This window comes from Carcharhinus amblyrhynchos, chromosome 19 (assembly GCF_965287045.1).
Source record: "Carcharhinus amblyrhynchos chromosome 19, sCarAmb.v2.hapA, whole genome shotgun sequence".
Taxonomy (NCBI): Eukaryota; Metazoa; Chordata; class Chondrichthyes; order Carcharhiniformes; family Carcharhinidae; genus Carcharhinus; species Carcharhinus amblyrhynchos.
The window spans coordinates 14766609-14789044 of record NC_137342.1 but is presented as its reverse complement, the minus strand read 5'-3'; the positions used below and the strand labels follow the sequence as shown (position 1 = coordinate 14789044).

The window sequence follows — 22436 nt, the reverse complement described above, 5'->3', positions numbered from 1 at the left end:
TAATCCTGTGAGTGGAAAATGCCACCCATATTTTTGTGAGTTACAGCCCTTGTGCGTTACAATGTGATGCTGATAAGTGAGACAGGAATCCTGATGGGTAACTAGAAAAATGGACGGTGCTAACGTGAATGGCTTTTTTTTGAGCATGATATTGAATAACTGACAGTCCCACGATGATGACACTTGCTACGACTGTGTGTAATTGAAACAAAGATATTATCTAAGGTCGTTGAAAGATCAAGTAAAACGTTAAATATTCTGCCAGAGGAATTATTGAAGCAGATTGAAACAAAAGCACGGATATTTATTTTCTTTCTTTTTTTTAATTTAACAGGGGAATTCCTGGAAAGAAATGTGGAGCAATTATTCTAACAGCAGAAGAATTGAGCAATTGCCACGTAAGAACAAATTATTTACTTCCCTCTGAATTAAATACTATATAATTATTACAGTGGAGGCATCACCTAAGTTATCCATTAGAATTTAAGTCTTTGTATGACATAAACCTACTAAATAATAGATTGTCTCCCATAAGGAGATCTCCATTTTTATATTTCAATGACGATAATGAATAAATATTAGTAGGCACTGTGATTTATTTAGTTCTGAGAGGGCTCAGTAGATCATGGCCATTGTGAATTCAGACAAGCCTGTGGCTGGAATTCTCCGACCTCGACCATGGCTGAGGTTCGTTGGTCACGCTGCAGTGAATGGAGCTTTGGCTGAGTGCCAAATTCTCCGTCCTCAGTGGCAGTGGTGGTGAGGCGCAGCAGATAGGAGAATTCCAACCTATATCTCGTTGCCAGTTTGGGCCTTTGTTCCTTAATAGAAAGGTTTTCCCCTATTCGGAGGAGTCCTCACCAAACGGCGATAAGAAGACACTGGAAACCTTCAGGAAGAATGACAGAGCTGCGAAAGACTATTTACCATAAGATGCTGGAGCAGAAGTAAGCCATTCAGCCCATTGAGTCTGCTCAGCCATTCAATAAGGTCATGACTGATCTGATATGATAACCCTCAACTCCATTTTTCTACCTTATCCCCATAAACCTGAATTCCCTTACTGATTAGAAATCTGTCTCTCTCAGCCTTGAACATACTTCATAACTCCAGCCTTTATAGCCCTCTGCGCTAAAGAATTCCACAGATTCACTACCCTCTGAGAGAAGAAATTCTTCCTCACCTCTGCCTTAAATGGGTGACCCTTTGTTCCGAGATTATGCCCTCTGATCTTAAAGAGGAAACATCCTCCCAGCATCGACCTATCAAGTCTCCTGAGCATCCCATATGCCTGAATTTGGTCGCCTCCCATCCTTCTAAGCTCCAGCATATACAATCTCAACCTACTTAACGTCTCCTTATAAGAAAATCCCTCCATACTTGGAGTCAAACTAATGAACATACTCTGGACTGTCTCCAATGCTTGTGTATCTTTCCTTAGATAAGGGGACCAAAACTGCTCACAGTATTCCAGGTGTGGTCTAACTGGTGTGTTGTATAGTTTTAACAAGTCTTCCCTTTTTTTTATACTCTATTCCCTTTGAAATAAAGGTCAGCATCCCATTTGCCTTCCCTAATAGGTGTTGAACTTGCATGCTAGCTTTCTGTGATTTATGCATGAGGACCCCAATCTGCGTGAGTCACTTGTGTCAACGGTACTTTATACTCGGTCCCTTTTTGGCATGCATTTTACATAGATGTAGGGAAATAACTCTCTTTCCATTGACGCTTAATTTGCCTTGTCTCCTTTTCAATCACAAATTAAAGATGCAATTTAAACGGAAATATCAACATGCCCACCAGCATTGCAGCATAAATTAATTAGCAAGTCCCAAAATATGGTTATTAGTATATTCCCATTAACCAATATCAGGCACCATCTAATTGCCAGGTAAAAAATAGCGTCCAATTAATAATTTTGCACAGACACTGGGGTTTCCACTACCTGCTGATTGCAGTGGAGCTGAAATGGTTGAAAATATCAAGAGCCTTGCATTATGTTACAAAATTACATGGTGCAAACACTCAGTCCATGTAATTGTGATTTATTCTCATTATACAGATATCACATTACATTGGGTCATGTTCGCCTCTCTAAAAACTCAAAGGTTTTAATTTGAAAGGAAATTGAAAAAAAACTCACACTTAAGCTTACAGACCATTAACTTTTATTTGAAAATGCAAGATGATCTATAATATGAAATAAAATGGGACTTCTGTTTTAGGTGTTTGGAAATAAAAACAGTACATGAGATAAGAAAAACATGTGACAGAATATATCTGTTCAATCTTAATACATAATTATTTAGATGCAATGCATGATGTCTAACCTTAAAACTATTGTTGTGTTTGGATACATTGGGTAAGATTCAGGCTGCAAGTTCCCCTGTGTTGCACATAGATAGTTTGGCTGGAGTTTCCCAGCTGTCCCAGCCAGTGGGATTTTCCAGTCCCTCCCACAGTGAACCCCTGCCTCTGGTTCCTCCAGAGGGTGTATACAATGAGAAACCACCATTGACAGCAGCAGACTGGGAAATCTCACCAGCAGCTACTGCAAAACATGTCGTGGAGTGTGGGAGCATCCCGCTGTCTGACTTTCTCCTGGCTGAGTTAACCTACTCATAATTGCGTCAACCCACATTGAAACAGCAACTTGTATAAAATGTTGTGCTGATTGGTGCATAGAATCCCCACAGTGCAGAAGGTCTGTATTTTTTCTCTGAGGGTAGTGAATCTGGAATTCTTTAGTGCAGAGGGCTGTAAAGGTCGGGGTTATGAAGTATGTTCAAGGCTGAGTTAGACAGATTTCTCATCAGTAAGGGAATCAAGGCTTATGGAGATAAGGCAGGAAAGTAGAGTTGAGGATTATCATATCAGATCAGTCATGATCTTATTGAATGGCTGAGCAGACTCAATGGGCTGAATGGCCTACTTTCGTTCCAACGTCTTATAATAAATAGTCTTTCACAGTTCTGTCATTCTTCCTGTTTCTATCAGGTCTGCACTGATTCTGTCAGATATCTTACCCAGGTCCTATCCCCTGCTCTATTCCTGTAATCCTATACATTCATCATGGGTATTTCATAGAATCATAGAATTCCCACAGTGTAGAAGGAGGCCATTCAGCCCATTGAGCCAGCACCGACAACAATCCCAACCCAGCTCTATTCCCACATATTTACCCTGCTAGCTCTCCTAACATTAAGGGACAATTTAGCATGGCCAATCAACCAAACTAGCCCTCACATCTTTGGACTCTGGAGGAAACCAGAGCACCCAGAGGAAACCCACACAAACATGAGGAGAACAGGCAAACTCAACACAGACAATCACCTGAGGCCGGAATGGAACCTAGTCCCTGACGCTGTGTGGCAGCAGAGCTAACCACAGTGCTGTTGTTCAGTTATGTGCAAGACAGGCATTTTTTTTCAGAATGAGTTGTGATGTCCAAAGAGCTTTGATAACTGACTTTACAGCTATTTAATTTGGTTGAATTGCTCAATTTGAGGAAGGTCGGCTATAACTTTCAAGAGAGGGCAGGTAGAGTATAACCACAATAGCGAGAAAAATAAAAGAATGGAATCAATGTGTGTATGAAATATTAATTTTGTAAAATCAATTTTGCACAGCATTCAACATTTACTTTTCATTTTGAGTCGGCTGTGTACATTCTACTGTAAAGTATGTTAGATTAATAGTATTATTGACATGTTTATTTATACTTAAATAACTTAACTCAGTCTGAAAGAAGGTTTGAGGTTGTGTTGCTTAATGGCTTTTCATTGAAGTACTGAGGAAACATGGGTCAATTCGAGTAGAGAATGCAATTAACCAATTCTTGTCTGTATGTTATCAGAGAGTCAAATCTTGTGAGACAATGAAAGCACTTTGAAAGCCATGGTATTCAGTGCTCTTGCATTAATAGTTTACCTTTGATTACTTATGTATAGTTGTACTTTTTATTTATACTCAGAATTGTTGTGGTGTGTTTTCCACAGACTTCTCATAGAGCCATACTTACTGACATATTCTTTAATCCTCAGCAGCATCAAAGCTTTATTGTGGGAGCTGTAACTCCTTGAGCAGTAACTTTTTGATTGCTTTCTTTCACACACCATCTTTCCCTACTTCCCCAGGATGTTGTGGTGATGCAGCTTTGTGCCAACAAATTAGATAAAAAAGACTTCTTTGGAAAGTCAGACCCGTTCCTCGTATTTTATAGAAGCAATGAGGATGGAACGTAAGTGATACATTAATGATGATTTTCACACTAGTTCGATCATGTGAGTGGCGTTACCTTCTTGTCATTTCTCTTTGCTTCAGAAATTTGAAGGAAATGATTTTAGGCGGCCAGATTTTCCTCCACAGCAGTTTGTTTATAACACTCGGTGATGTCTCTCATACTTCCATTAAAGCTGTATTTCTGAGTTGTGTGGATAGAGGAACTCAGTGCCGCATAATAGTTCGATCTGATCTGCAATTCTCTGGTACAGAATATGGGTACAACAGGACAGGTTATAAATCGATTTTATCACCATTTTCCATTACATTTCATTAATAATTGAAGAATGTTTTCGCAGATTGCTTTGGTGGCTTACAAATTGCTTTGCATTTTATGATCATTTTGTCACAGCAGATGTCTTGGTAATTGTGATTTATTGTAATTGTTTTTTTGGGGGGTGAATGCTTTTCATTCACATCTAATCAAGGCTCTAAGCTGGAACACTATCATTGTTTAGAAAATAAATTAAATATGTTGGAGACATTAATTGCGAGATTCATTCCAATTTGACTGCTTTGCATAAATCACACCAATGATTTATTCCAAAGCTATGCTTCATAGGTTGAGATTTTCCATCCCCGTTGCAGCGGACTCCCGCCATTCATTTCCATATTGGGACAGGAAGATCCTGCTGACAGGAGAGCCTGGAAAATTCCAGCCATAAATACAAAGTATCAGTTTATTAACTTTGTAACAGGTCTGGCGAGGATTCAGCTCAAAGTAGATAACCATGGGGCAATTTTAGATATCGATCACATATATTCAGGGCATTTCCTCAGTTAGACACCACTCCTGTAATTAGTTTATCCTTTTTATTAATTCGTGGGACAAGGACGTCACTGGCTGGCCAGTCCACCCCTAGTTGCCCTTGTTTTGAGAGCAGTTGACAGTCAACCACATTGGTGTGGCTTTGGAGTCACATGTAACCCAGACCAGGTAAAGACAGCAGATCTCCTTCTCTAAAGAACATTAGTGAACCAAATGGGTTTTATTAACGATCGACAATGGTTTCATGATCGTCAGTAGATTCTTAATTCCAATTTTTTTTTTATTGATTTCAAATTCCATTATCTGCCGTGGCAGAATTGGAACCTGGGTCCCCAGAACAATAGCTGAGTTTCTGGATTAATAGTCTAGCGATAGTACCATTAGGCTATTGGCTCCCCTGATTAGTATTCAAAGTTTCTCCATTTCACATAAGAACTTAACCAGTGCCTTAAGCTTGTGGCTTGATTTGTACTTTTTCTGAGACCCATACCCTCACTTTTGTTATTGCTGAACACAATTTATTCAATGCTCACATCAAGCTCCAGATGACACAAACTCCAATCAATCCAAAATTTTGCCGGTGGCATTCTGATCCATACTAAATTCTGTTCATGACCATCACGTTTTTGCTCCTATTAGTTCCCTGTCAATTATACAATCCCCATAGTGCAAAAGGAGGCCATTAGGCCCATCGAGTCTGCACCGACTCTCTGACAGTATCTTACCCAGGCCGCCTTCCCCTCCCTCTCCCTGTAGCCCCACACATTTCCCATGGCAATTCCATCTAACCTATACATCTCAGGACACTAAGGGGCAATTTAGCATGGCCGATCCACCTAACCTGTATATCTTTGGACTTCAGGAGTCCAAATCAGTGTATTAATTTCAATATCTGAGTCCTTGTTTGTAAATTTCCAATCATGAGTTTATTCTTCCTACCTCCACAATCCTTTCTCACCTTACATCTCACTCTGCACCGTTCAGTCCTTCAACATTGACCTGTCTTGATGGCCAACTTCATTCTTCACTGTTACATGCTTCATTTGTCTCTGCCCTATTTTTTGGAGTAACTTTTTTCTGTTCCTCTCTCCATCTCTCGTTTTCTTTAAAATCCTCCCCAAACCATTTTTTTTTCTTCTTAATTACATCACCTCTCTTAACTCTTCTATTTCCATCAAACATTTATTCATTCCTCCCATGTGCAGTGCCTCAGGAGTTTAAAGGCAGTATATAAATGCAAGCTGTTGATTTACATGTCACTTTGTAGTAGGCTTTCTGGAGGTCTAATTGTCCTGTACCATCAGTTTTATATATTTAAGTAGTTGCATGATTGCTATAAGAGCCATTCACATGATTTGATGCTCAGGCTGCTGTTTTAGTTTTAGTTTGTGTTCTACAAGCAAAAGCTCCTAGAATGAGCATTTTTAGTTTGAATTTATGGGCAGGATTTTATGGCCTCACTTGTCTCAAAACCGTAAAATCCTGCCCGAGGTCAGCGGACCTTTCCACCGTCTGCCCCAGGAATTGGAGTGAGTGGGACAGTAATATTCTCGCTAACATGTACAAATCACATTTTCTTTCCCTTTTTCTTTAAAGCCCACAACCCCTAACATAATTAGGACATTACAATAGGAGTCCTTGATATTCATTTCCTTTCTGACCTGTTCATTTGCTCTAAAAAAAAAGTCGAGGAGTTTTCTCAGAGATGATTTCTCTCGTCTTCCTGATGGGGTATTGGTAATAACAGGTCCTGAAAAGAAAAATACGACTCATGCTCAGAAATCACTTGCAACATGATTCTACTCAGTGAGGTCACCTCAGTCTGTGCACAGACCAGTTTCCTTCATAACGACTCATTTTGTAACATAAACACGTCAGGACTCTTTGCTTAAGTTTGCAGGAAGGCAGACTGATATCTGTGGATTATTTGCTCGGATCGAAATACTAAATAAACATTGTATCAAAATGCCTTAATCGTATACTGTCTCTGAATCGGAAATATCTGGACTGAATTGTGTTCAAACTTCAAAAACAGGCATCCTAAAATATAAGGCACTCAATTTTGCTGCCTGTTCAAGGATTCACGTATCTGAGAGAAGTAAATTTTATTAGTTGTGCTACTTGATCGTAAGCTGTGGATTTTAAAAATTTCAGTATTCATTTATGTACATCTTAGCCAAAAGCATTAACATTTATTGTTTTAATTATAATGTGCGATTCATAGGCAAGATACACATAAAGTTAACGTATGGATAAATATGTTCAGCTTAAAATTATTGTAGTTGAGTTTTGGGTGTCCAGGAAAACACCTAGAATAAAATGGATGCTAATGTATATGAGTGAGCACCATGAGAAAGGGAAGCTTATATTTGCTTTAACCAATTTTACATTAATCCCAAACTAAAGTGTTTGGTTCCCAGCAGGCAAAAGGCTGTCTGTTTCATAAAATATGTGTGTCTCTGGAGGCTAAAGTGGGGCAGAGGGAGAATGGCATTTTCTCTTTTTCTGTTTTGGTTTGACATTTTGTCGTTTTTATCAACTGTGATATTAAGTCTCAATTAAGTTTATTTATTAGTGTGACAAGTAGGCTTACATTAACACTGCAATGAAGCTACTGCGAAAATTTCCTAGCCGTCACACTCCAGCACCTGTTCGGGTACACTGAGGGAGAATTCAGCATGGCCAATGCACCTAACCAGCATGTCTTTCAGACTGTGGAAGGAAACCGGAGCACCCAGAAGAAACCCACGCAGACACAGGAGAATGTGCAGATTCCACACAGTGACCCAAACCAGGAATCGAACTTGAGTTCCTCGTGCTGTCAACAGCACTATGCCACTGTGCTGCCCGAGGTTCCGACTTCTGAGATTTATTCTCAAATTATACTCCACTACTGTGTGATAGTAATATTGACTCATTGAATCTACCCTATTGTCTGTTGGAGTTAATAAAGCTTGGAACACAGAAAGAGAATGAAAAAACAAAATGCAATTCCTATTGCTATTTTATTACTACTATTTCAGTCTATGCTTTCTATATTTTAGGTTTACCATTTGTCACAAAACAGAAGTTGTAAAGAACACATTGAACCCAGTGTGGCAAGCCTTCACAATCCCTGTGCGTGCTCTCTGCAATGGGGACTTTGACAGGTAAGAGGAATCAGTGCATATCCTTTTGCAAATTAAGCTGGTTACCAAGGATACTTGAAAATAATTTGAGGCTTTCTCAGAGGTGATGTGTATAATATAAGCTTGCATAAATATTAAGCATTGGGACAGCATTATTATCTGTTGACCGGCATCTTCCAGACTGTTCATGTATATTCAATATTGTGCAGGCTTGAATATTTGAGATCTTCCGAATGTAAGCTTTTCAGTTTGAGACACTGTCAGTCAATCGTTTTGCATGTCTTAAACTGCTGCTCAGAAATATTTGCAGTATATTTAAAAGATGCTGGGAGAAACTAGCTTTACTTATTTATTCACCAATTTGTTTCCTACCTTTTGTTGCTGGGATGTGGTTTGATAGACATCAGGGGCCAGAAACACAAGTGTGTTGTGCCTGTTTGTTAGGTGCTAACCTGGTGCCTAAACCTCCAATAGGTTGGGAAGGAAATATATGTTCAGTAGATGTCGGATGCACGCAGCCCATCACATTGGAAGGGAAAATATAGGCATTTGGGCTCCTACCAGAAACAAGCTTCAAGCCATTTTTGTCACGAGAGGGCTTAACATTTGCTCAAGTTCCCATCTGCCTCATAGATTGGTGCTGAGACACCCTGCACGAGCATCAGCTGAATTCAGGAAAACCAGGCTTGTATGGGGCCTACCAGACATGCAGCAAGACAGCCAGGATGTAGGGTTGAATACATGAGGTTATGAGGTTTGCTGGAAAAATAAGACAAAGGAGAGAGGGATAAGAGCATAATGATTAGGGATGAAATCAGTTTGGTGATAAGAGAAGATATAGTGAGGTAAAGATAGCAGAGAATTTATGGTTAGAATTAAGAAGCAGGAGGACTATTGTGTATGTTGTTTACACACCATCTGGTTTTAATTGTAAAATGATAGGATGCATCAATGTAGATTAGACAAACACGAAGCAAAGGAAGAGTAATTTTGTTGGGGATTTTGAGTTTCATGTGGATGTGAATTAACAGATGGTCAGCCCACCAACAAGATGCTAAGTTGGCCAAAAATGCTTGTTCCAATATGGAGTCAGGACGAACAGCAGGGCTCCTCCCAGTCTCAATCACAGTGATTAACCCTGGTCCTAATGGCAGCTAATGTCACACTCCCTCTCAGTCACCTCCTTTCCTGTTGCATAAGAACATAACATAAGAAATAGGAGCAGGAGTAGGCCATCTAGCCCTTCGAGCCTGCCCCGCCATTCAACAAGATCATGGGTGATCTGAATTGGATCAGTTCCACTTTCCCGCTTTCTCCCCATAACCCTTAATTCCCCTGTCTATCAGAAACCTATCTACCCGTGACTTAAATATATTTAGCGAGGTAGCCTCCACCACTTCAATAGGCAGAGAATTCCAGAGATTCACCACCCTTTGAGTGAAGAAGTTCCTCCTCAACTCCGATCTAAACTGCGCACCCCCCCCAACCTTATTTTGAGGCTGTGCCCTCTAGTTCTGCTATCCTTTCTAAGCGGGAAGAATCTCTCTACCTCTACCCTATCTATCCCCTTCATTATCTTGTATGTCGCTATAAGATCCCCCCTCAGCCTTCTAAACTCCAACGAGTACAAACCCAGTCTATTCAATCTCTCCTCATAGGCTAACCCCCTCATCTCCGGTATCAGCCTAGTGAACCTTCTCTGCACTCCCTCCAAGGCCAATATATCCTTCCGCAAATGCGGCGACCAAAACTGCACACAGTACTCCAGTTGCAGCCTCACCAGTGCCCTGTACAGTTGCAGCAAGACCTCCCTACTTTTATATTCTATCCCCAGCTCTCTACTGGTCTCAGTTGAGGACTTAACTCATGCTGCTGACATGGTTGCAACAATTCATTCTTTGAGGAAGGGGACTGTATTTAATTCAAGCTAATGTAGATTGATGGGCCATACTAAAATAGAGTCGGGGGGACTGGCAGGCTAAATATTTGGGGTTGCTGAGATAGAGCCTGGGTTGGGTTGTTGTCAGTGCAGGTTCAATGGACTGAATGGCCTCCTTCTGCACTGCAGGGATTCTATGAATGCTAACAATGAAATGGCATCCTTGGGTGTTGGAACCAAGTGTGTCAGTGCAATAGTTGTAAGGCTTAGTTAACAAGTCATTAATCTCATCACATTCTGGACAATATCAATATCATTCCACGAGTGAGTGTTAACAGTTCTTAGTAATGGGGATGTGATCATTTCCACTTATTATTAAATGTGATTGAGAAATAAATGTACTGAGAATAAAATAAATGGATAGCCAATTAAAAGCTATTTACAAATTTTAGTTATCTTTATTTTAGTATTCCATGCGTTGCGTTGGATTGTTTGAAAGATTTATTTGATTTTATGTGGCTATGTTAAATGGTTATAAATGTCGTGTACAATAAATATTTTTGCCACACAACAGCTATGTATGTTTCGTAGAAAAAACAATTCACTGATGATCAAAACAGGTATAATATAGATATTTATCTTGTTTTAATATTATTGACAGGACTATCAAAGTGGAAGTTTATGATTGGGACAGAGATGGAAGGTAGGACTCTTTTTTATTGCCTTTTATCCCTGATGACAGTGTTTTCTTTTTGACTGTTCAGTTTCAAGTTGCAGGACACAAAATCAAACAAATTTGCTTTTTTTCCTTTATCAAAATTGCCAAGTGATTGAATATATAACATCTATTTAGTAACATGTCGCAATGTGATTAAACTGTTCAAACATAAAAGGACCTAAATTAAGCACTATCTCTGAAACACTGATGTACTGATTCTGTGCTCTCTGCAATAAGCCTTGTCTGTTGGGAACACGTATTATGGAATCACAGGCACACTTGTAATTAATGTCCATCCATTAAACTTAATGGAGCAGGACTGGGAATTCATATTATCAGCCCCTGAGTCACAGAGTAATACTTATACTTGAATCCTGGTCATCTATTTTTTATAGTCAGAATTTTGCATTCCCCCCTGCCAGCCGAGGAGGAGGGTGTTGGAGCGTGAACTTGAAGGAATGGGATTCCCTCCGTCTTCCTGCCCACCCTGACCACACGGCGATTTTACACAGGGGCGGGCCAGACCTCCCACCCTTGCTCCAATTTTGAGGCTGGTGGGAAGACTTATCTGGCATGGGGAAAGGCTGAAAAAAGAATGGGCCTAAATCTCGGGTGGGAAGGGGATGGGGGATGGGGGCATGGAAGAGGCGCATCCATCAGAAGCCCCCCTTCTGACACTCGTCCCTTAAAAGGCGAGTGGCCTCTAGACCTTCCTCCTCCTCCTGCACCCACTCCCCCACTTTCCGGCCTTTCCTCCTTGCTTTGCCATCCCTACCCTGCCCATCCTGGCACCGTTTAACTTACCTTGCTCTCCTGTCCCAGGACTTAGGCTCAACCACTTTGCTGAACTTCCCCTTCCGTCCATTGCAGCTCTTGGCGCTGCCGGCCAATCTGATTGGTCAACACTTTTCTACAGTGGGACTTCCTTCCAAGTGATGAGGCAGAAGTCCCGTGTGCAGCTGCTTAACACTCAGAGTGGGAAATGGCTGCGGGGCCTTGCCAACCCTGGGAATGCCCGGAATGACACTGCCACTCAAAAGATTCAGGCCCATGAGTGGAACTCTTCCAAACAATTTCAAAGTGTTGCTCACAGTGGGAACACCAGTGAGATTCCTGCTGGGCAGGTTAGAGCGATTCAGTTCGCAGTGCACCCACACTTAGAAATGTCTTGGAGTGAGCACCTAAAGACGTCGGCAAGGCTGGCTCCTCCGTGGTCAGACAACCCTACACACTCGACCCCTCCTCCTGCTGACTGGCTGAGAGCGCCCTGGCACTCTCACTGTTATCAGGTACTCCACAACCCCCTTGCTGTTACCAGCAAACCTCCATCCCCCAAATGAGCAACACCCCGCTGTGATGTCTCCAAAGGCCTCCCCTTCCACCACCCCTTTTCAGGCCTGCCTTTGGCACTGCCAAACTGGCCCTGCTGGGGGAAATGCCAAGGCACTACCCAACCATTTTCCCAACCACCTGGTTTGAATGCCCTAAAAGCTCCCCCACCCCTGACGTGGCCATCACAACTGAGAATACTTTAGGACTGATTAGTAGTGGTTTGTGCTGGGTTCCACTGCCCGAGGGTCGGAGAATCTGGTTTAAAACCAGGAGAGGACGTTTAAATGAGGACTTAAATATGCTAATCTGGTTAGCGCCCTTACGGGAGTGAACCAGATTAAGTTGGGCAGGTAAATCCCCAAAGGGATTCCCCCAGCACTAAACATGTTATGTCCCCCACCCCCCTCAATTACCTGGCTCTGCAACCCCAGTGCAATCTGTGCATGAGTGTATGGGCACCTGAGAATCGCGCCCTATGTGTACTTTTGTTTTCTTTAGCATTTGGTCAGTTTGCATCCTTTGCTAACTAACATCCAAATAATTCATACCTAAACAGTCTTTTGGGGCGGATTCTACTAATGCTGTGATTACATTTCACCATGCTATTATGGGTATTAGATGTGCTTTACTTCTGATTTTATTCTCAAAATCATCAAACTTTCCAACATTAATACATTTCTCTGCCGATGTAATCAGGTTGTACTGTAATAGACAGGTGAACAGAGATAGCTGGATCTTGATAAGGATTCATGCTTGCAAGTGTGAGATAATTCTTGGGAACACTTTGGGTGGAAATTTCCCATCCCTACCACCACGGGAATCGTAGTGGGTGGGACACGGACCATGCAAGGGTCCATTGACCTTGGGTGGGATTTTCCAGCCTTGGGGCAAGTGTGGCTGGAAAATCCTGCCCTATGGTTCTGATTTTTGAATGGATTTTCCTTCAATAATAGACTGTGGAGTTGGACCTGATGTCTATGCTGAGTTAGGCATCATGTACCATGTTAGGATATTTTACAACATTTACGCTATTCTCTGAAAGGTTTTTAATCTTTGCTTTAATAATGCTCGAGAATTGCTTAGGTACAATCTTCAAACTAACAAATTGTTCACTTATTTCTGTAATTTTAAGCCGGATCGTCTTCCACCTTAATTTGAAATAAAAACCCAGGCCGGAATTCTCCCATCCCGTTTGCCATAGGAATTGTAGTGGGTGAGGGGAGGGCGGACCATGTAAAGGTCTATTGGCCTCATGCGGGATTTTCTGGTTTTGAGGTGAGCACGGCTGGAGAATCCCGCCCCGAGCATGATGATGTGTAACCCTTAGTTATAAATGAACCATTAAGAAATCATTGGCACAGAATTCTAATTAGGTTTATATCTCTGTAGAGCCACTCTTCATACCTCATTAGCATTCTGGTTAACCTCCTCTGCGCCCTCTCTAGAACCCTCACAGCCTTTCTAAAGTGTAGTGATCAGAACTAGATTAATGCTTTAGTAAGAGTTGAACCAGAAATTTATTAAACTTTAGCATAACTTGCCTGCTTTTGTACTTGATGTCTCTATATATGAATTACGTATGTTTTGCTAACTGCTCTCTCAATATGTCCTGGACCTTTGAGGATTTGTGCATGTGATTTCCCAGGTACTGTTACCCCTGATCATAGTACCTCTACCTATTCCTTTTGCCAAATGCATCACACTCCTCTGTATTAAATTCCATTGCTACTTGTTTGCCCATTCTGATAATCCTATTTGTGTCCTGCTGCAGTCAAATGTTGTCATCCTTCTTGTTTGCCACACCTCTAACTTTAGTATTATTGGCAAATTTTGTAACTTTACTCCATGTTCCAGTATCCAAGTCATCTACTGTGTTTTATAAATCTCTCTGTATAAAGTATTATCTTGCTCTTGCTAAATGATGGTTAGCTGAAGGAAATGTAGCTTAATTTCCATATGTGGACATTCTGCGGTAGGGGGTGACCCATCATGCCTGTCATTGTACTGCAGTCAGAGGTTTTGGGGTGGCTGAGAGTGGAACCAGACTGACTGGTTGAGATTCTGGTTCTTCAATCTAGTTTCATAGTTCGAAAAGTTCTCTAACAAGGAAGGTTACAATTTCACTTGGTTTTAGCATCTTTTAAAAAAGGTATCTATCATAGTTTTTATCTGGACTATTTTATTGGTCATTTTAAGGGTGTGTTACAGGGTCTATATTAGTGACTGATGCTGTATGAATCTAACTCTTTCAGAAAAACAAAACCATTAATAGCTTTATTAAAATAAGGCAGGATCTCGCCAAGGTAGACTGGGAACAGCTTCCTGTGGGGAAAATCTACAACAGAGCAATTGGGGGGTATTCGAAAAGGAAATGGGGAGTGTATAGGCCCAGGTAGTGGAGTTGGACACATGGAGCACACCAGAATGATAGGGAGTGGGACAGCTTGATCTTGGATTCGGACATAGCTTGGCACAACATCGAGGGCTGAAGGGTCTGAACTGTGCTATACATCTAAAATATTCCGATCAAACAAAAGCTTCCTATAGACTAAGTTGGAGAACTGTAAATCCTGACTTCTCAGCCTTGTAATCTCTAGCAGCTCCCTGGATACACTCAGAACAGTTTGAAGTCAGAACAGCCTCCCAGAACACCAGTAAGAGACTCTGATCAAGCCACCAAGAGCAGACTTTCAATTCCAGAAAGTCAAGAAGCCTTGCTTTTAGCAAACCAGCAAAATTTCCAAAATCAGGGAGAGAGAGAGAGACTTCTTTTCAGCTTGATGTCCCTTCTAAAATTTACTAATGCCAACTAAAACAAAAAATGAAACCGTAAATTCCCTAGGAAGGAAAAATAAGTTGTCCAGAGCCCATGACTTGCCAACCAGCAGCCCTCCCAACAATATAGGGTCATGAAAGAGTTAAAAGTAAAAATAAACAAGCCCCATTTAAGCCACTTAAGAAGCAATAAAAGGACTTCACCAGCCAACTCAGCAACAATGACATCAGCTGAGATTGGGAGAGCTGCAGAGAACATGATTTAAAAAAAAGTCTCACTGACATCACACTACAAAGAAATCTTTCAGCCTTTCAATATTCTGTCCCCGGTTTTCCACTTCATGTTCAATGGTTTAATCTTTCCAATCAAAGGCATTTTATGTGCTTATGTACCTTGGTTCTTTGTATTTTCCATGCTGAAGTCTCCTTCCCCATTAACTGCACACTGCAATCCACAATGACATTAAAAGTATTTCCTCATCACCAGTGTAATAATTTGAGAGTAACTTGATGTGGCTCAAAGTAACAAAGGATTTATTGCCAATGATACATAGTTATTTACAATAAAGGATCAGACAGAATTAACTATGTGACTGTACAACACCCCTCCCTAAGTGGGCGGCACGGCAGCACGGTGGTTAGCACTGCTGCTTCACAGCTCCAGGGAGCTGGGTCAATTCCCGGCTCGGATCACTGTCCGTGTGGAGTTTGCAAATTCACCTTGTGTCTGCGTGGGTTTCCTCCGGTGCTCTGGTTTCCTCCCACAGTCCAAAGATGTGCGGGTTAAGTTGATTGGCCCTGCTAAAATTGCCCCTTAGTGTCCTGGGATGCGTAGGTTAGAGGGATTAGTGGGTAAAATATGTGGGGGTAGGGCGTGGGTGGGGTTGTGGTCAATGCAGCCTCGATGGGCCGAAGGGCCTCTTTCTGCACTGTAGGATTCTATGGTTCTAACCCAGGATATACCCCCACACCTGATTGACTCAACTTCCTACCTCAACACTCAGTAGGGTTCAGCCCAAATATGTGGCCTTCAGGGGACCGTGCTACCACAACAACAAATAGCTTTTCTCTGTAGACGATGGTGTACTCATGATGGAAAATCTAAGGAAGAATGTGGGGTTGTTAGCAAAAACAAAGCGTCCGTGAAGTAATTACACAATATGAATTAAAATGTGTCATTATAATAATGACACAAAGTTACAAATTGGTTATAACAGAAATTGAATTGTTTGTGTTGCATTTAAGTAGCACTTTAAACTACTTAACTCAACATCAAGGCTATCCAACTGAGCTTACACAGTCATTATAAATCTCATGTTTGCTCAGAGGTGTGATGTCTGTTTTATTACAAGAACACCTCTTTGAAGAGGACAAAATGCTTTAATTTGTGGCTATCTGGATTACAAAGCTGCTAACAGGCAATGCACTACAAGAACACCTCCTATAAAACCCAGCAAGTCAGGACACAGGAAGAAGGTTGCATGTTATTAATCAGAAAAATCAATTAGGCTAAGGTTGTTTTTGAGTAAGTGTGAATGGAGTGTTGTAAGCCGAGCGGTCTCAGATGATCCAACCCAAGGCATGTACGTTCAACGTGTTTGTGAATGACCCGTGTAGTTATCATCGTGCTTTTGTGCTTACAGGCTGTAATTTTTCTTTCCCCGCGTTGCTTTTCTGATTGCTTTTATCCAATATACTTGCTTTCTAAATAAATGCTTCAAAGGAGTTCTGAGCCAAGTGTTATTTGCTGGCAGAGCTGCTTCAGGCCATCTGCAGCCTCCATTGAAAGTTAGCAGCCTTCCATCAGCCACTGGCATAGCATTGTGTAGGAGCAACAGTGCAAATACATGCAGGCGTGCACAAAAGGCAAACACATGGGTGGCACAATGGTTAGCACTGCTGCCTCACAACATTATGGACCTGGGTTCAATTCCCGGCTCGGGTCCCTGTCAGTGCAGAGTCTGCACATTCTCCCTGTGTCTGCGTGGGTTTCCTCCAGGTGCTCCGGTTTTCTCCTACAGTCTGAAAGACGTGCTGGTTAGGTGCATTGGCTATGCTGAATTCTCCCTCAGTTAACCCAATTGCTGGAGTGTGGTGCCTGGGGGATTTTCATAGTAACTTTATTGCAGTGTTAATGTAAGCCTACTCATGACATGAATAAATAAACTGAACTAAAACTAAATATAAGGATGATTAGATGGCTGATGCAGTTTGACATACCATGAGTTATAAATTTAGTTTGGGATGCTTATTTTATGGTGGATTTTATTTTTGCATTTTATTTTATTTACTCATGGGACACAGGCATCACTGGCTGGCCAGCATTTATTGCTCATCCCTAGTTGCCCGAGGGTAGTTCGGAATCAACTACATTGCTGTGGCTCTGAAGTCGCATGTTGGCCAGACCAGGTAAGGGCGGCAGATTTCCTTCCCTAAGGACATTAGTGAACCAAATGGGTTTTTCCAACAATCGACAATGGTTTCATGGTCATCAGTAGATTCTTAATTCCAGGCTTTTTTTATTGAATTGAAATTCCACCATCTGCTGAGGCAGGATTTGAGTTCGAGTCCCCAGAACATTAGCTGAGTTTCTGGATTAATAGTCCAGTGGTAATACCAGTAGGCTGTCGGACACCATGGTGGTTACTAACAGAGAGAAGGTAAGATGTGTTAATGGGAAATTGGGGTTCTGTTTACTGATATTACAAATGGACACGTCACCCAGTATCATCCAGGTCAGAAAGAAACTGTGTTGCTCACCTCCTGCATTATTCCTCCTCAGCTCCTCTTGTGAAGCTGATTGTAAAGACTTTGCCCCAATAATAGTGAGGTTATACAGTATGCAAGAAGCCTTCATGAATCTTGATGCGAGCATTACCAAGTACCGCAGGGGTCCTTTCAGAGTGTTCTAGGCAGTGAGAGTATTGTGCACCATTTCACGTTTCATGTGGCAGCAGGGCTTTTGTTGCTTGTATACTTCCTAGATGTGGGTTGTGCACTGTAATCATGAGCCATGTCTTCAGTGGATAGCATTTATTGCCCATTAGCCACCCTCTGGTTTGTCATATTGGCTCAAGTGCAGATGGCACAGCAATTTGTCGCATAATAAAGGGATTGTGACTGCTGCCAGGATTGTGCTGATTGCAGGCGTCTGATCTCCAACCAGCTGGATGTTGAGGGGGATGGAATGCTTTCTGGTTGCAGTACAACGTGGAGTTGATATGTGACATCCACAAGGTGATGTCCAGGCAGTCAATGGCATGCTGTGTCACGGGAAAGCCTGCAATCCTCATGAACCCACAATGTCACTCTCTACCTGCTTGCCCCTCACTAGAGTATGAATTGTATTCCATTCTCTTTATCCAGAACCTCAGTAAACTCCTTGAAGGAACAGTACAGCACAAACTGGGGGATGTTGCAAATAATACCTGCTGCAGCCAGGAAGGAGTTAGACATATGAAAGTTCATAGCCACAAGCACCTTCAGAGCTGCTGAAAATTCTGTCCCCCACTCCCTTCTATGATGTGTCTGCAGAATGGAGTGAGGACGTCCTCAGTGATGTGAAGGCGGCTGACACACTTTTTCTCCTCCCCCTCCCCCTTTAAGAGGCTTGTTCAGCTCTGTGTGACCTCTGCACATTCTCCTTGTCAAACTCTAGGCCAAAGGGAATGTGCACGACTGTATTCAGGGTTGGAGACAAGTAGCTTATGCAAAAGTCTTGAAATCGGGACAAAGTCCTTCAGTGCTTGTCACGTGATTCTCTGCGGAATTCAACAACTTTAAGTGAGTCTGGAAACCACTGAACACGTCTGCAATCACAGCAAGAGCCAGTTGAAATCAATCAACAACTAACCTGAAAGTAATTGATGCTTTTAAGTCCTACTGGCAGGGGGTTCTTGCTGCCGAATGCATGTTCAGTAGTGCATGCTTAAGAGAGAACATTAGCAGGAACGTTTTAACTCCAAAATGGCAGTGTAACATCAAATAAGTCTTATATCCTGGTGGGAGAATGCGTACTCCTGGTGGACACTTCATGCACGTACATCAGCAATGTCCTCACCAAAACAGTGTCTGCTCTGTCCAGTATCAGAAGTGTGTCTATGACAAGGGAACTATTTTGGAAGCAACATGGTGCTCAGAACGTTGAAAAACTGGGCATTAGAGAGCCATATTTTGCAACATTAGCACCGTTTCTATTATTTCCCCATCACTTGCTTCAATAATTGTATCTTTTATATACACTAGGCCCATTATAAACATGTCTCGCATAGCTGTTAATATCCATCAACTGAATGTTAATTTGTGTATTGGTGACTGGACCTGGTGCCTTCAAATGAAAGAGAAGGTAGAAGAAGCCAATAGTGTCAAATGACCTAAAGTTATAGCTGAACAAAAACTCCACATCATGTGAAAACTCTTTGTGTTAGCGGGGCAACTTCTCCTGTGCTATTTGGAAGGATTGCTCCACTAGTTTGGAATTTATCCTCTGGATTGCAAAGAGATGAGACTTCTTATGGCTGCATCCCATAAGTTCAAATTCTCACCACCTCCTTCTCTTCCTACCTTTCCAACATGGTGCAGTCCTGCTCCTGGTCACCTCTACAATAGATGGATTCATTTGGAAGTTGGAGAACGTCAGCCATCCATTACATTTTATAAGGGGCTAAACTAGAAGTGGGTTCATTCAGCATAATCTAAATGGAAAGCATGGGTGGGTAGGAGAGTTGCCAGAACATCAAATCCCTGGTACATTATGTGAGTTTCAGACAGTTTTATGTCTTGTGTCTACAGGTGTAATATGATTAAGCCTTTGCTGGTAAGTTTAATAGAGTCTGCGCTGGTCCATTAATTAGACAGACCTTACCTTCCATCTTCCCCTATGGTTCAAGGAATTGCTGGATTGTGCTGTAAATATGAATTAACATGAATTTGCAGAAAGTAGGGTCTGATATTTCCTGACGTAAGGACACTATCATTGATGAGCTGTGCATTTGCTGTAATGCCACTCAGCCTTGGAGACCCCGAAAGGGTATCAGTTAAAATTATGCTTTCTCAATCTTGCATACAGTAAAATGTTCCTCAAAGCTTTATAAATTTTTGATCTAAATTCAAAGGTATTTTTCATACTTTTCCTTTGCATTTTTTTCTCTCATTCACTCCACCCTTTCTTTCACCCTTATTTCTCTTTCTGTATCTTGACTTTAAGTCACCTTATTTCTTTGTGCTCTATTACTTTATCATTAAATTTAATTGCCTTAGGAGATAGACTATTGTACCTGTCATTCACCAAAGTTCTGCATGTTCCATTCACTTATCTATTTGCATTTGTCCCAGTTTGCGGCTCCAAAATAGTTTGATTTGATTTATTATTGTCACAGGTATTAACATACAGTGAAGAGTATTGTTTCTTGCATGCTCTGCAGACAAAGCATACCGTTCGTAGAGAAGGAAAGGGGAGAGTGCAGAATGTACAGTCATAGTTAGGGTGTAGAGAAAGTTCAATTTAATGCAAGGTAAGTCCATTCAAAAGTCTGATGGCAGCTTGGAAGATGCTATTCTTGAGTCGGTTGGTACGTGTCCTCAGACTTTTGTATTTTTTTCCCAATGGAAGAGAGAATGTCCAGGGTGCGTAGAGTCCTTAATTATGCTGGCTCTTTTGCCAAGGCAGCAGGAAGTGTAGACAGAGTCAATGGATGAGTGGCTGGTTTGAGTGATGGACCGGGCTTCGTTCATGACCCTTTGTAGCTTTTTGCAGTCTTGGATAGAGTAGGAGCTATACCAAACATTGATATAACCAGAAAGAATGCTTTCTATAGTGGAGAGTTGTAGTGGGTATGCCAAATTTCCTTCGTCTTCTGAGAAAGTAACGGTGTTGGTAACTATAGGTCAGCATGGGGGGACCAGGACAGTTGGTGATCTGGACACCTAAAAGTTTGAAGCTTCGACCATTTCTACTTCGTCCCCGTTGATGTAGACGGGCATGTCCTCACTACACTCCTTGAAGTCGATGACTACCTCCTTCGTTCTGTTGACATTGAGGGAGGGATTATTGTCGTTGCACTAGTTCATCAGATTATCTATCTCTTTCCTGTACTTTGTCTCGTCATTGTTTGAGACCATAATGGTGGTGTCATCAGCAAACTTGAAAATTGAGTTGGAGTGGAATTTGGCCATATGGTTGTAAGTGTATAAGGAGTATAGTAAAGGGCTATACCCCTTATACAGCCTTGTGAGGCACCGGTGTTGAAGATGATAGTGGAGGAGGTGTTGTTGCCTGTCCTTACTGATTACAGTCTGTGGGTTAGGAAGTTCAGGATCCAGTTGCAGAGAGGGACTGAAGGGTGAGAAAAATAATCCAAAGTCAAATGCAACATATGAGGTGCCAGCTGCACCAAATTCTAGCTCATTTCCGCTGCTTGGATACTTTCGGAGCTCTGAGTTCTGAAGAATTAATTTTACGGTTACAGTAAGCAATTTAAATGCTGAAAGCACAATGACGCTGGCTGTTGGCATTCTATTTTGTCTTTTACGTGGTCTTGTTGAGTCTCCGATTCAACTGACCTAAATGAAAGTTCTGTTTCTTTAAACCTCCTGCAGTTCGTCACGACAATAATTGTACCTTGCCTACAATCAAATAAAGAAAAACAACAGAATGGTCTTTACAAGTCAATCGAATCCCAAGAATTTACACAAGAAGCCTAAAAACCAATGTTAAAGCCTGTGAAATTCTCCAGAATAGACCCCCATCTGTTGCAAAACAGCTTGAAATCCTCAGTGTCATGCTGGCAAACTAAAGCACTTGAAAATACAAACGGTCTCTTTTACCCTCATAAATTGTAGCATCTTTCATTACCTTTGTTGCTCACATCACTGTAAATTGGTGCATTTTAGAATTTGATATTACAGAATTGTCCATTTTTGTTTGGCACTGATTGTTGTTTTGAATGTAATTTTCTGCCATTGTGGGATGGTGAAATGAAATATTTAGTTGGAGTCTTTAAGCCAGGCAGCCTGAGAATGCATCCAATCTGCATTTGCTACTCATTTGGGAGACACTCTTTATTGCTATTTAATGAAATTATTTTGAAATGTATTCCTTTAAAAGTCTTGCTCAGCAAAATCAAATGATTAAAGAGCAATCACTGTTGTATTGTCTTGCATCAGGTTATAATCAATCAAAGTACCCAATCCTTACATCTTGTAGTTTATACAATGCAGGCATTAAATTACCCAGAGAGAAAGGAGATATTGAGTTTTCTTACTCACTTGTCTGAAGCATTTCTTGGTGACAGCACATTGTTTAGTACAGTTTGTCGTGTATGTTTTCATTTGTTGGTTATTTGACTGTTTCTGCGATGTGACCCAAGTTTGACATCACATTGTGTTTTTGATGTGCAGCCATGACTTTATTGGGGAATTCACCACGAATTACAGAGAACTTTCCAGAGGACAGTCACACTTCAATGTGTATGAAGTAAGTTCCAGCTTTTTTGTTTTCTGATTACAATAAATGGATTAGAACAGATTTGTGCTGATCCCAACAAGTTGTGTTGT

General features: G+C 41.4%; 1 protein-coding gene across 1 annotated transcript in view; it reads left to right on the top strand.

Moving 5' to 3' along the window:
• The window catches only part of LOC145355321 (copine-8), a 343466-nt gene that overhangs the window by 195930 nt on the left and 125100 nt on the right, over positions 1 to 22436 (top strand). The window contains exons 7-11 of the mRNA XM_080207280.1: positions 335 to 398; positions 4137 to 4240; positions 8095 to 8199; positions 10719 to 10760; positions 22281 to 22356. Of these exons, the coding sequence (XP_080063406.1) occupies positions 335 to 398; positions 4137 to 4240; positions 8095 to 8199; positions 10719 to 10760; positions 22281 to 22356 (391 nt within the window). The remainder of the gene's footprint in view (positions 1 to 334; positions 399 to 4136; positions 4241 to 8094; positions 8200 to 10718; positions 10761 to 22280; positions 22357 to 22436) is intronic.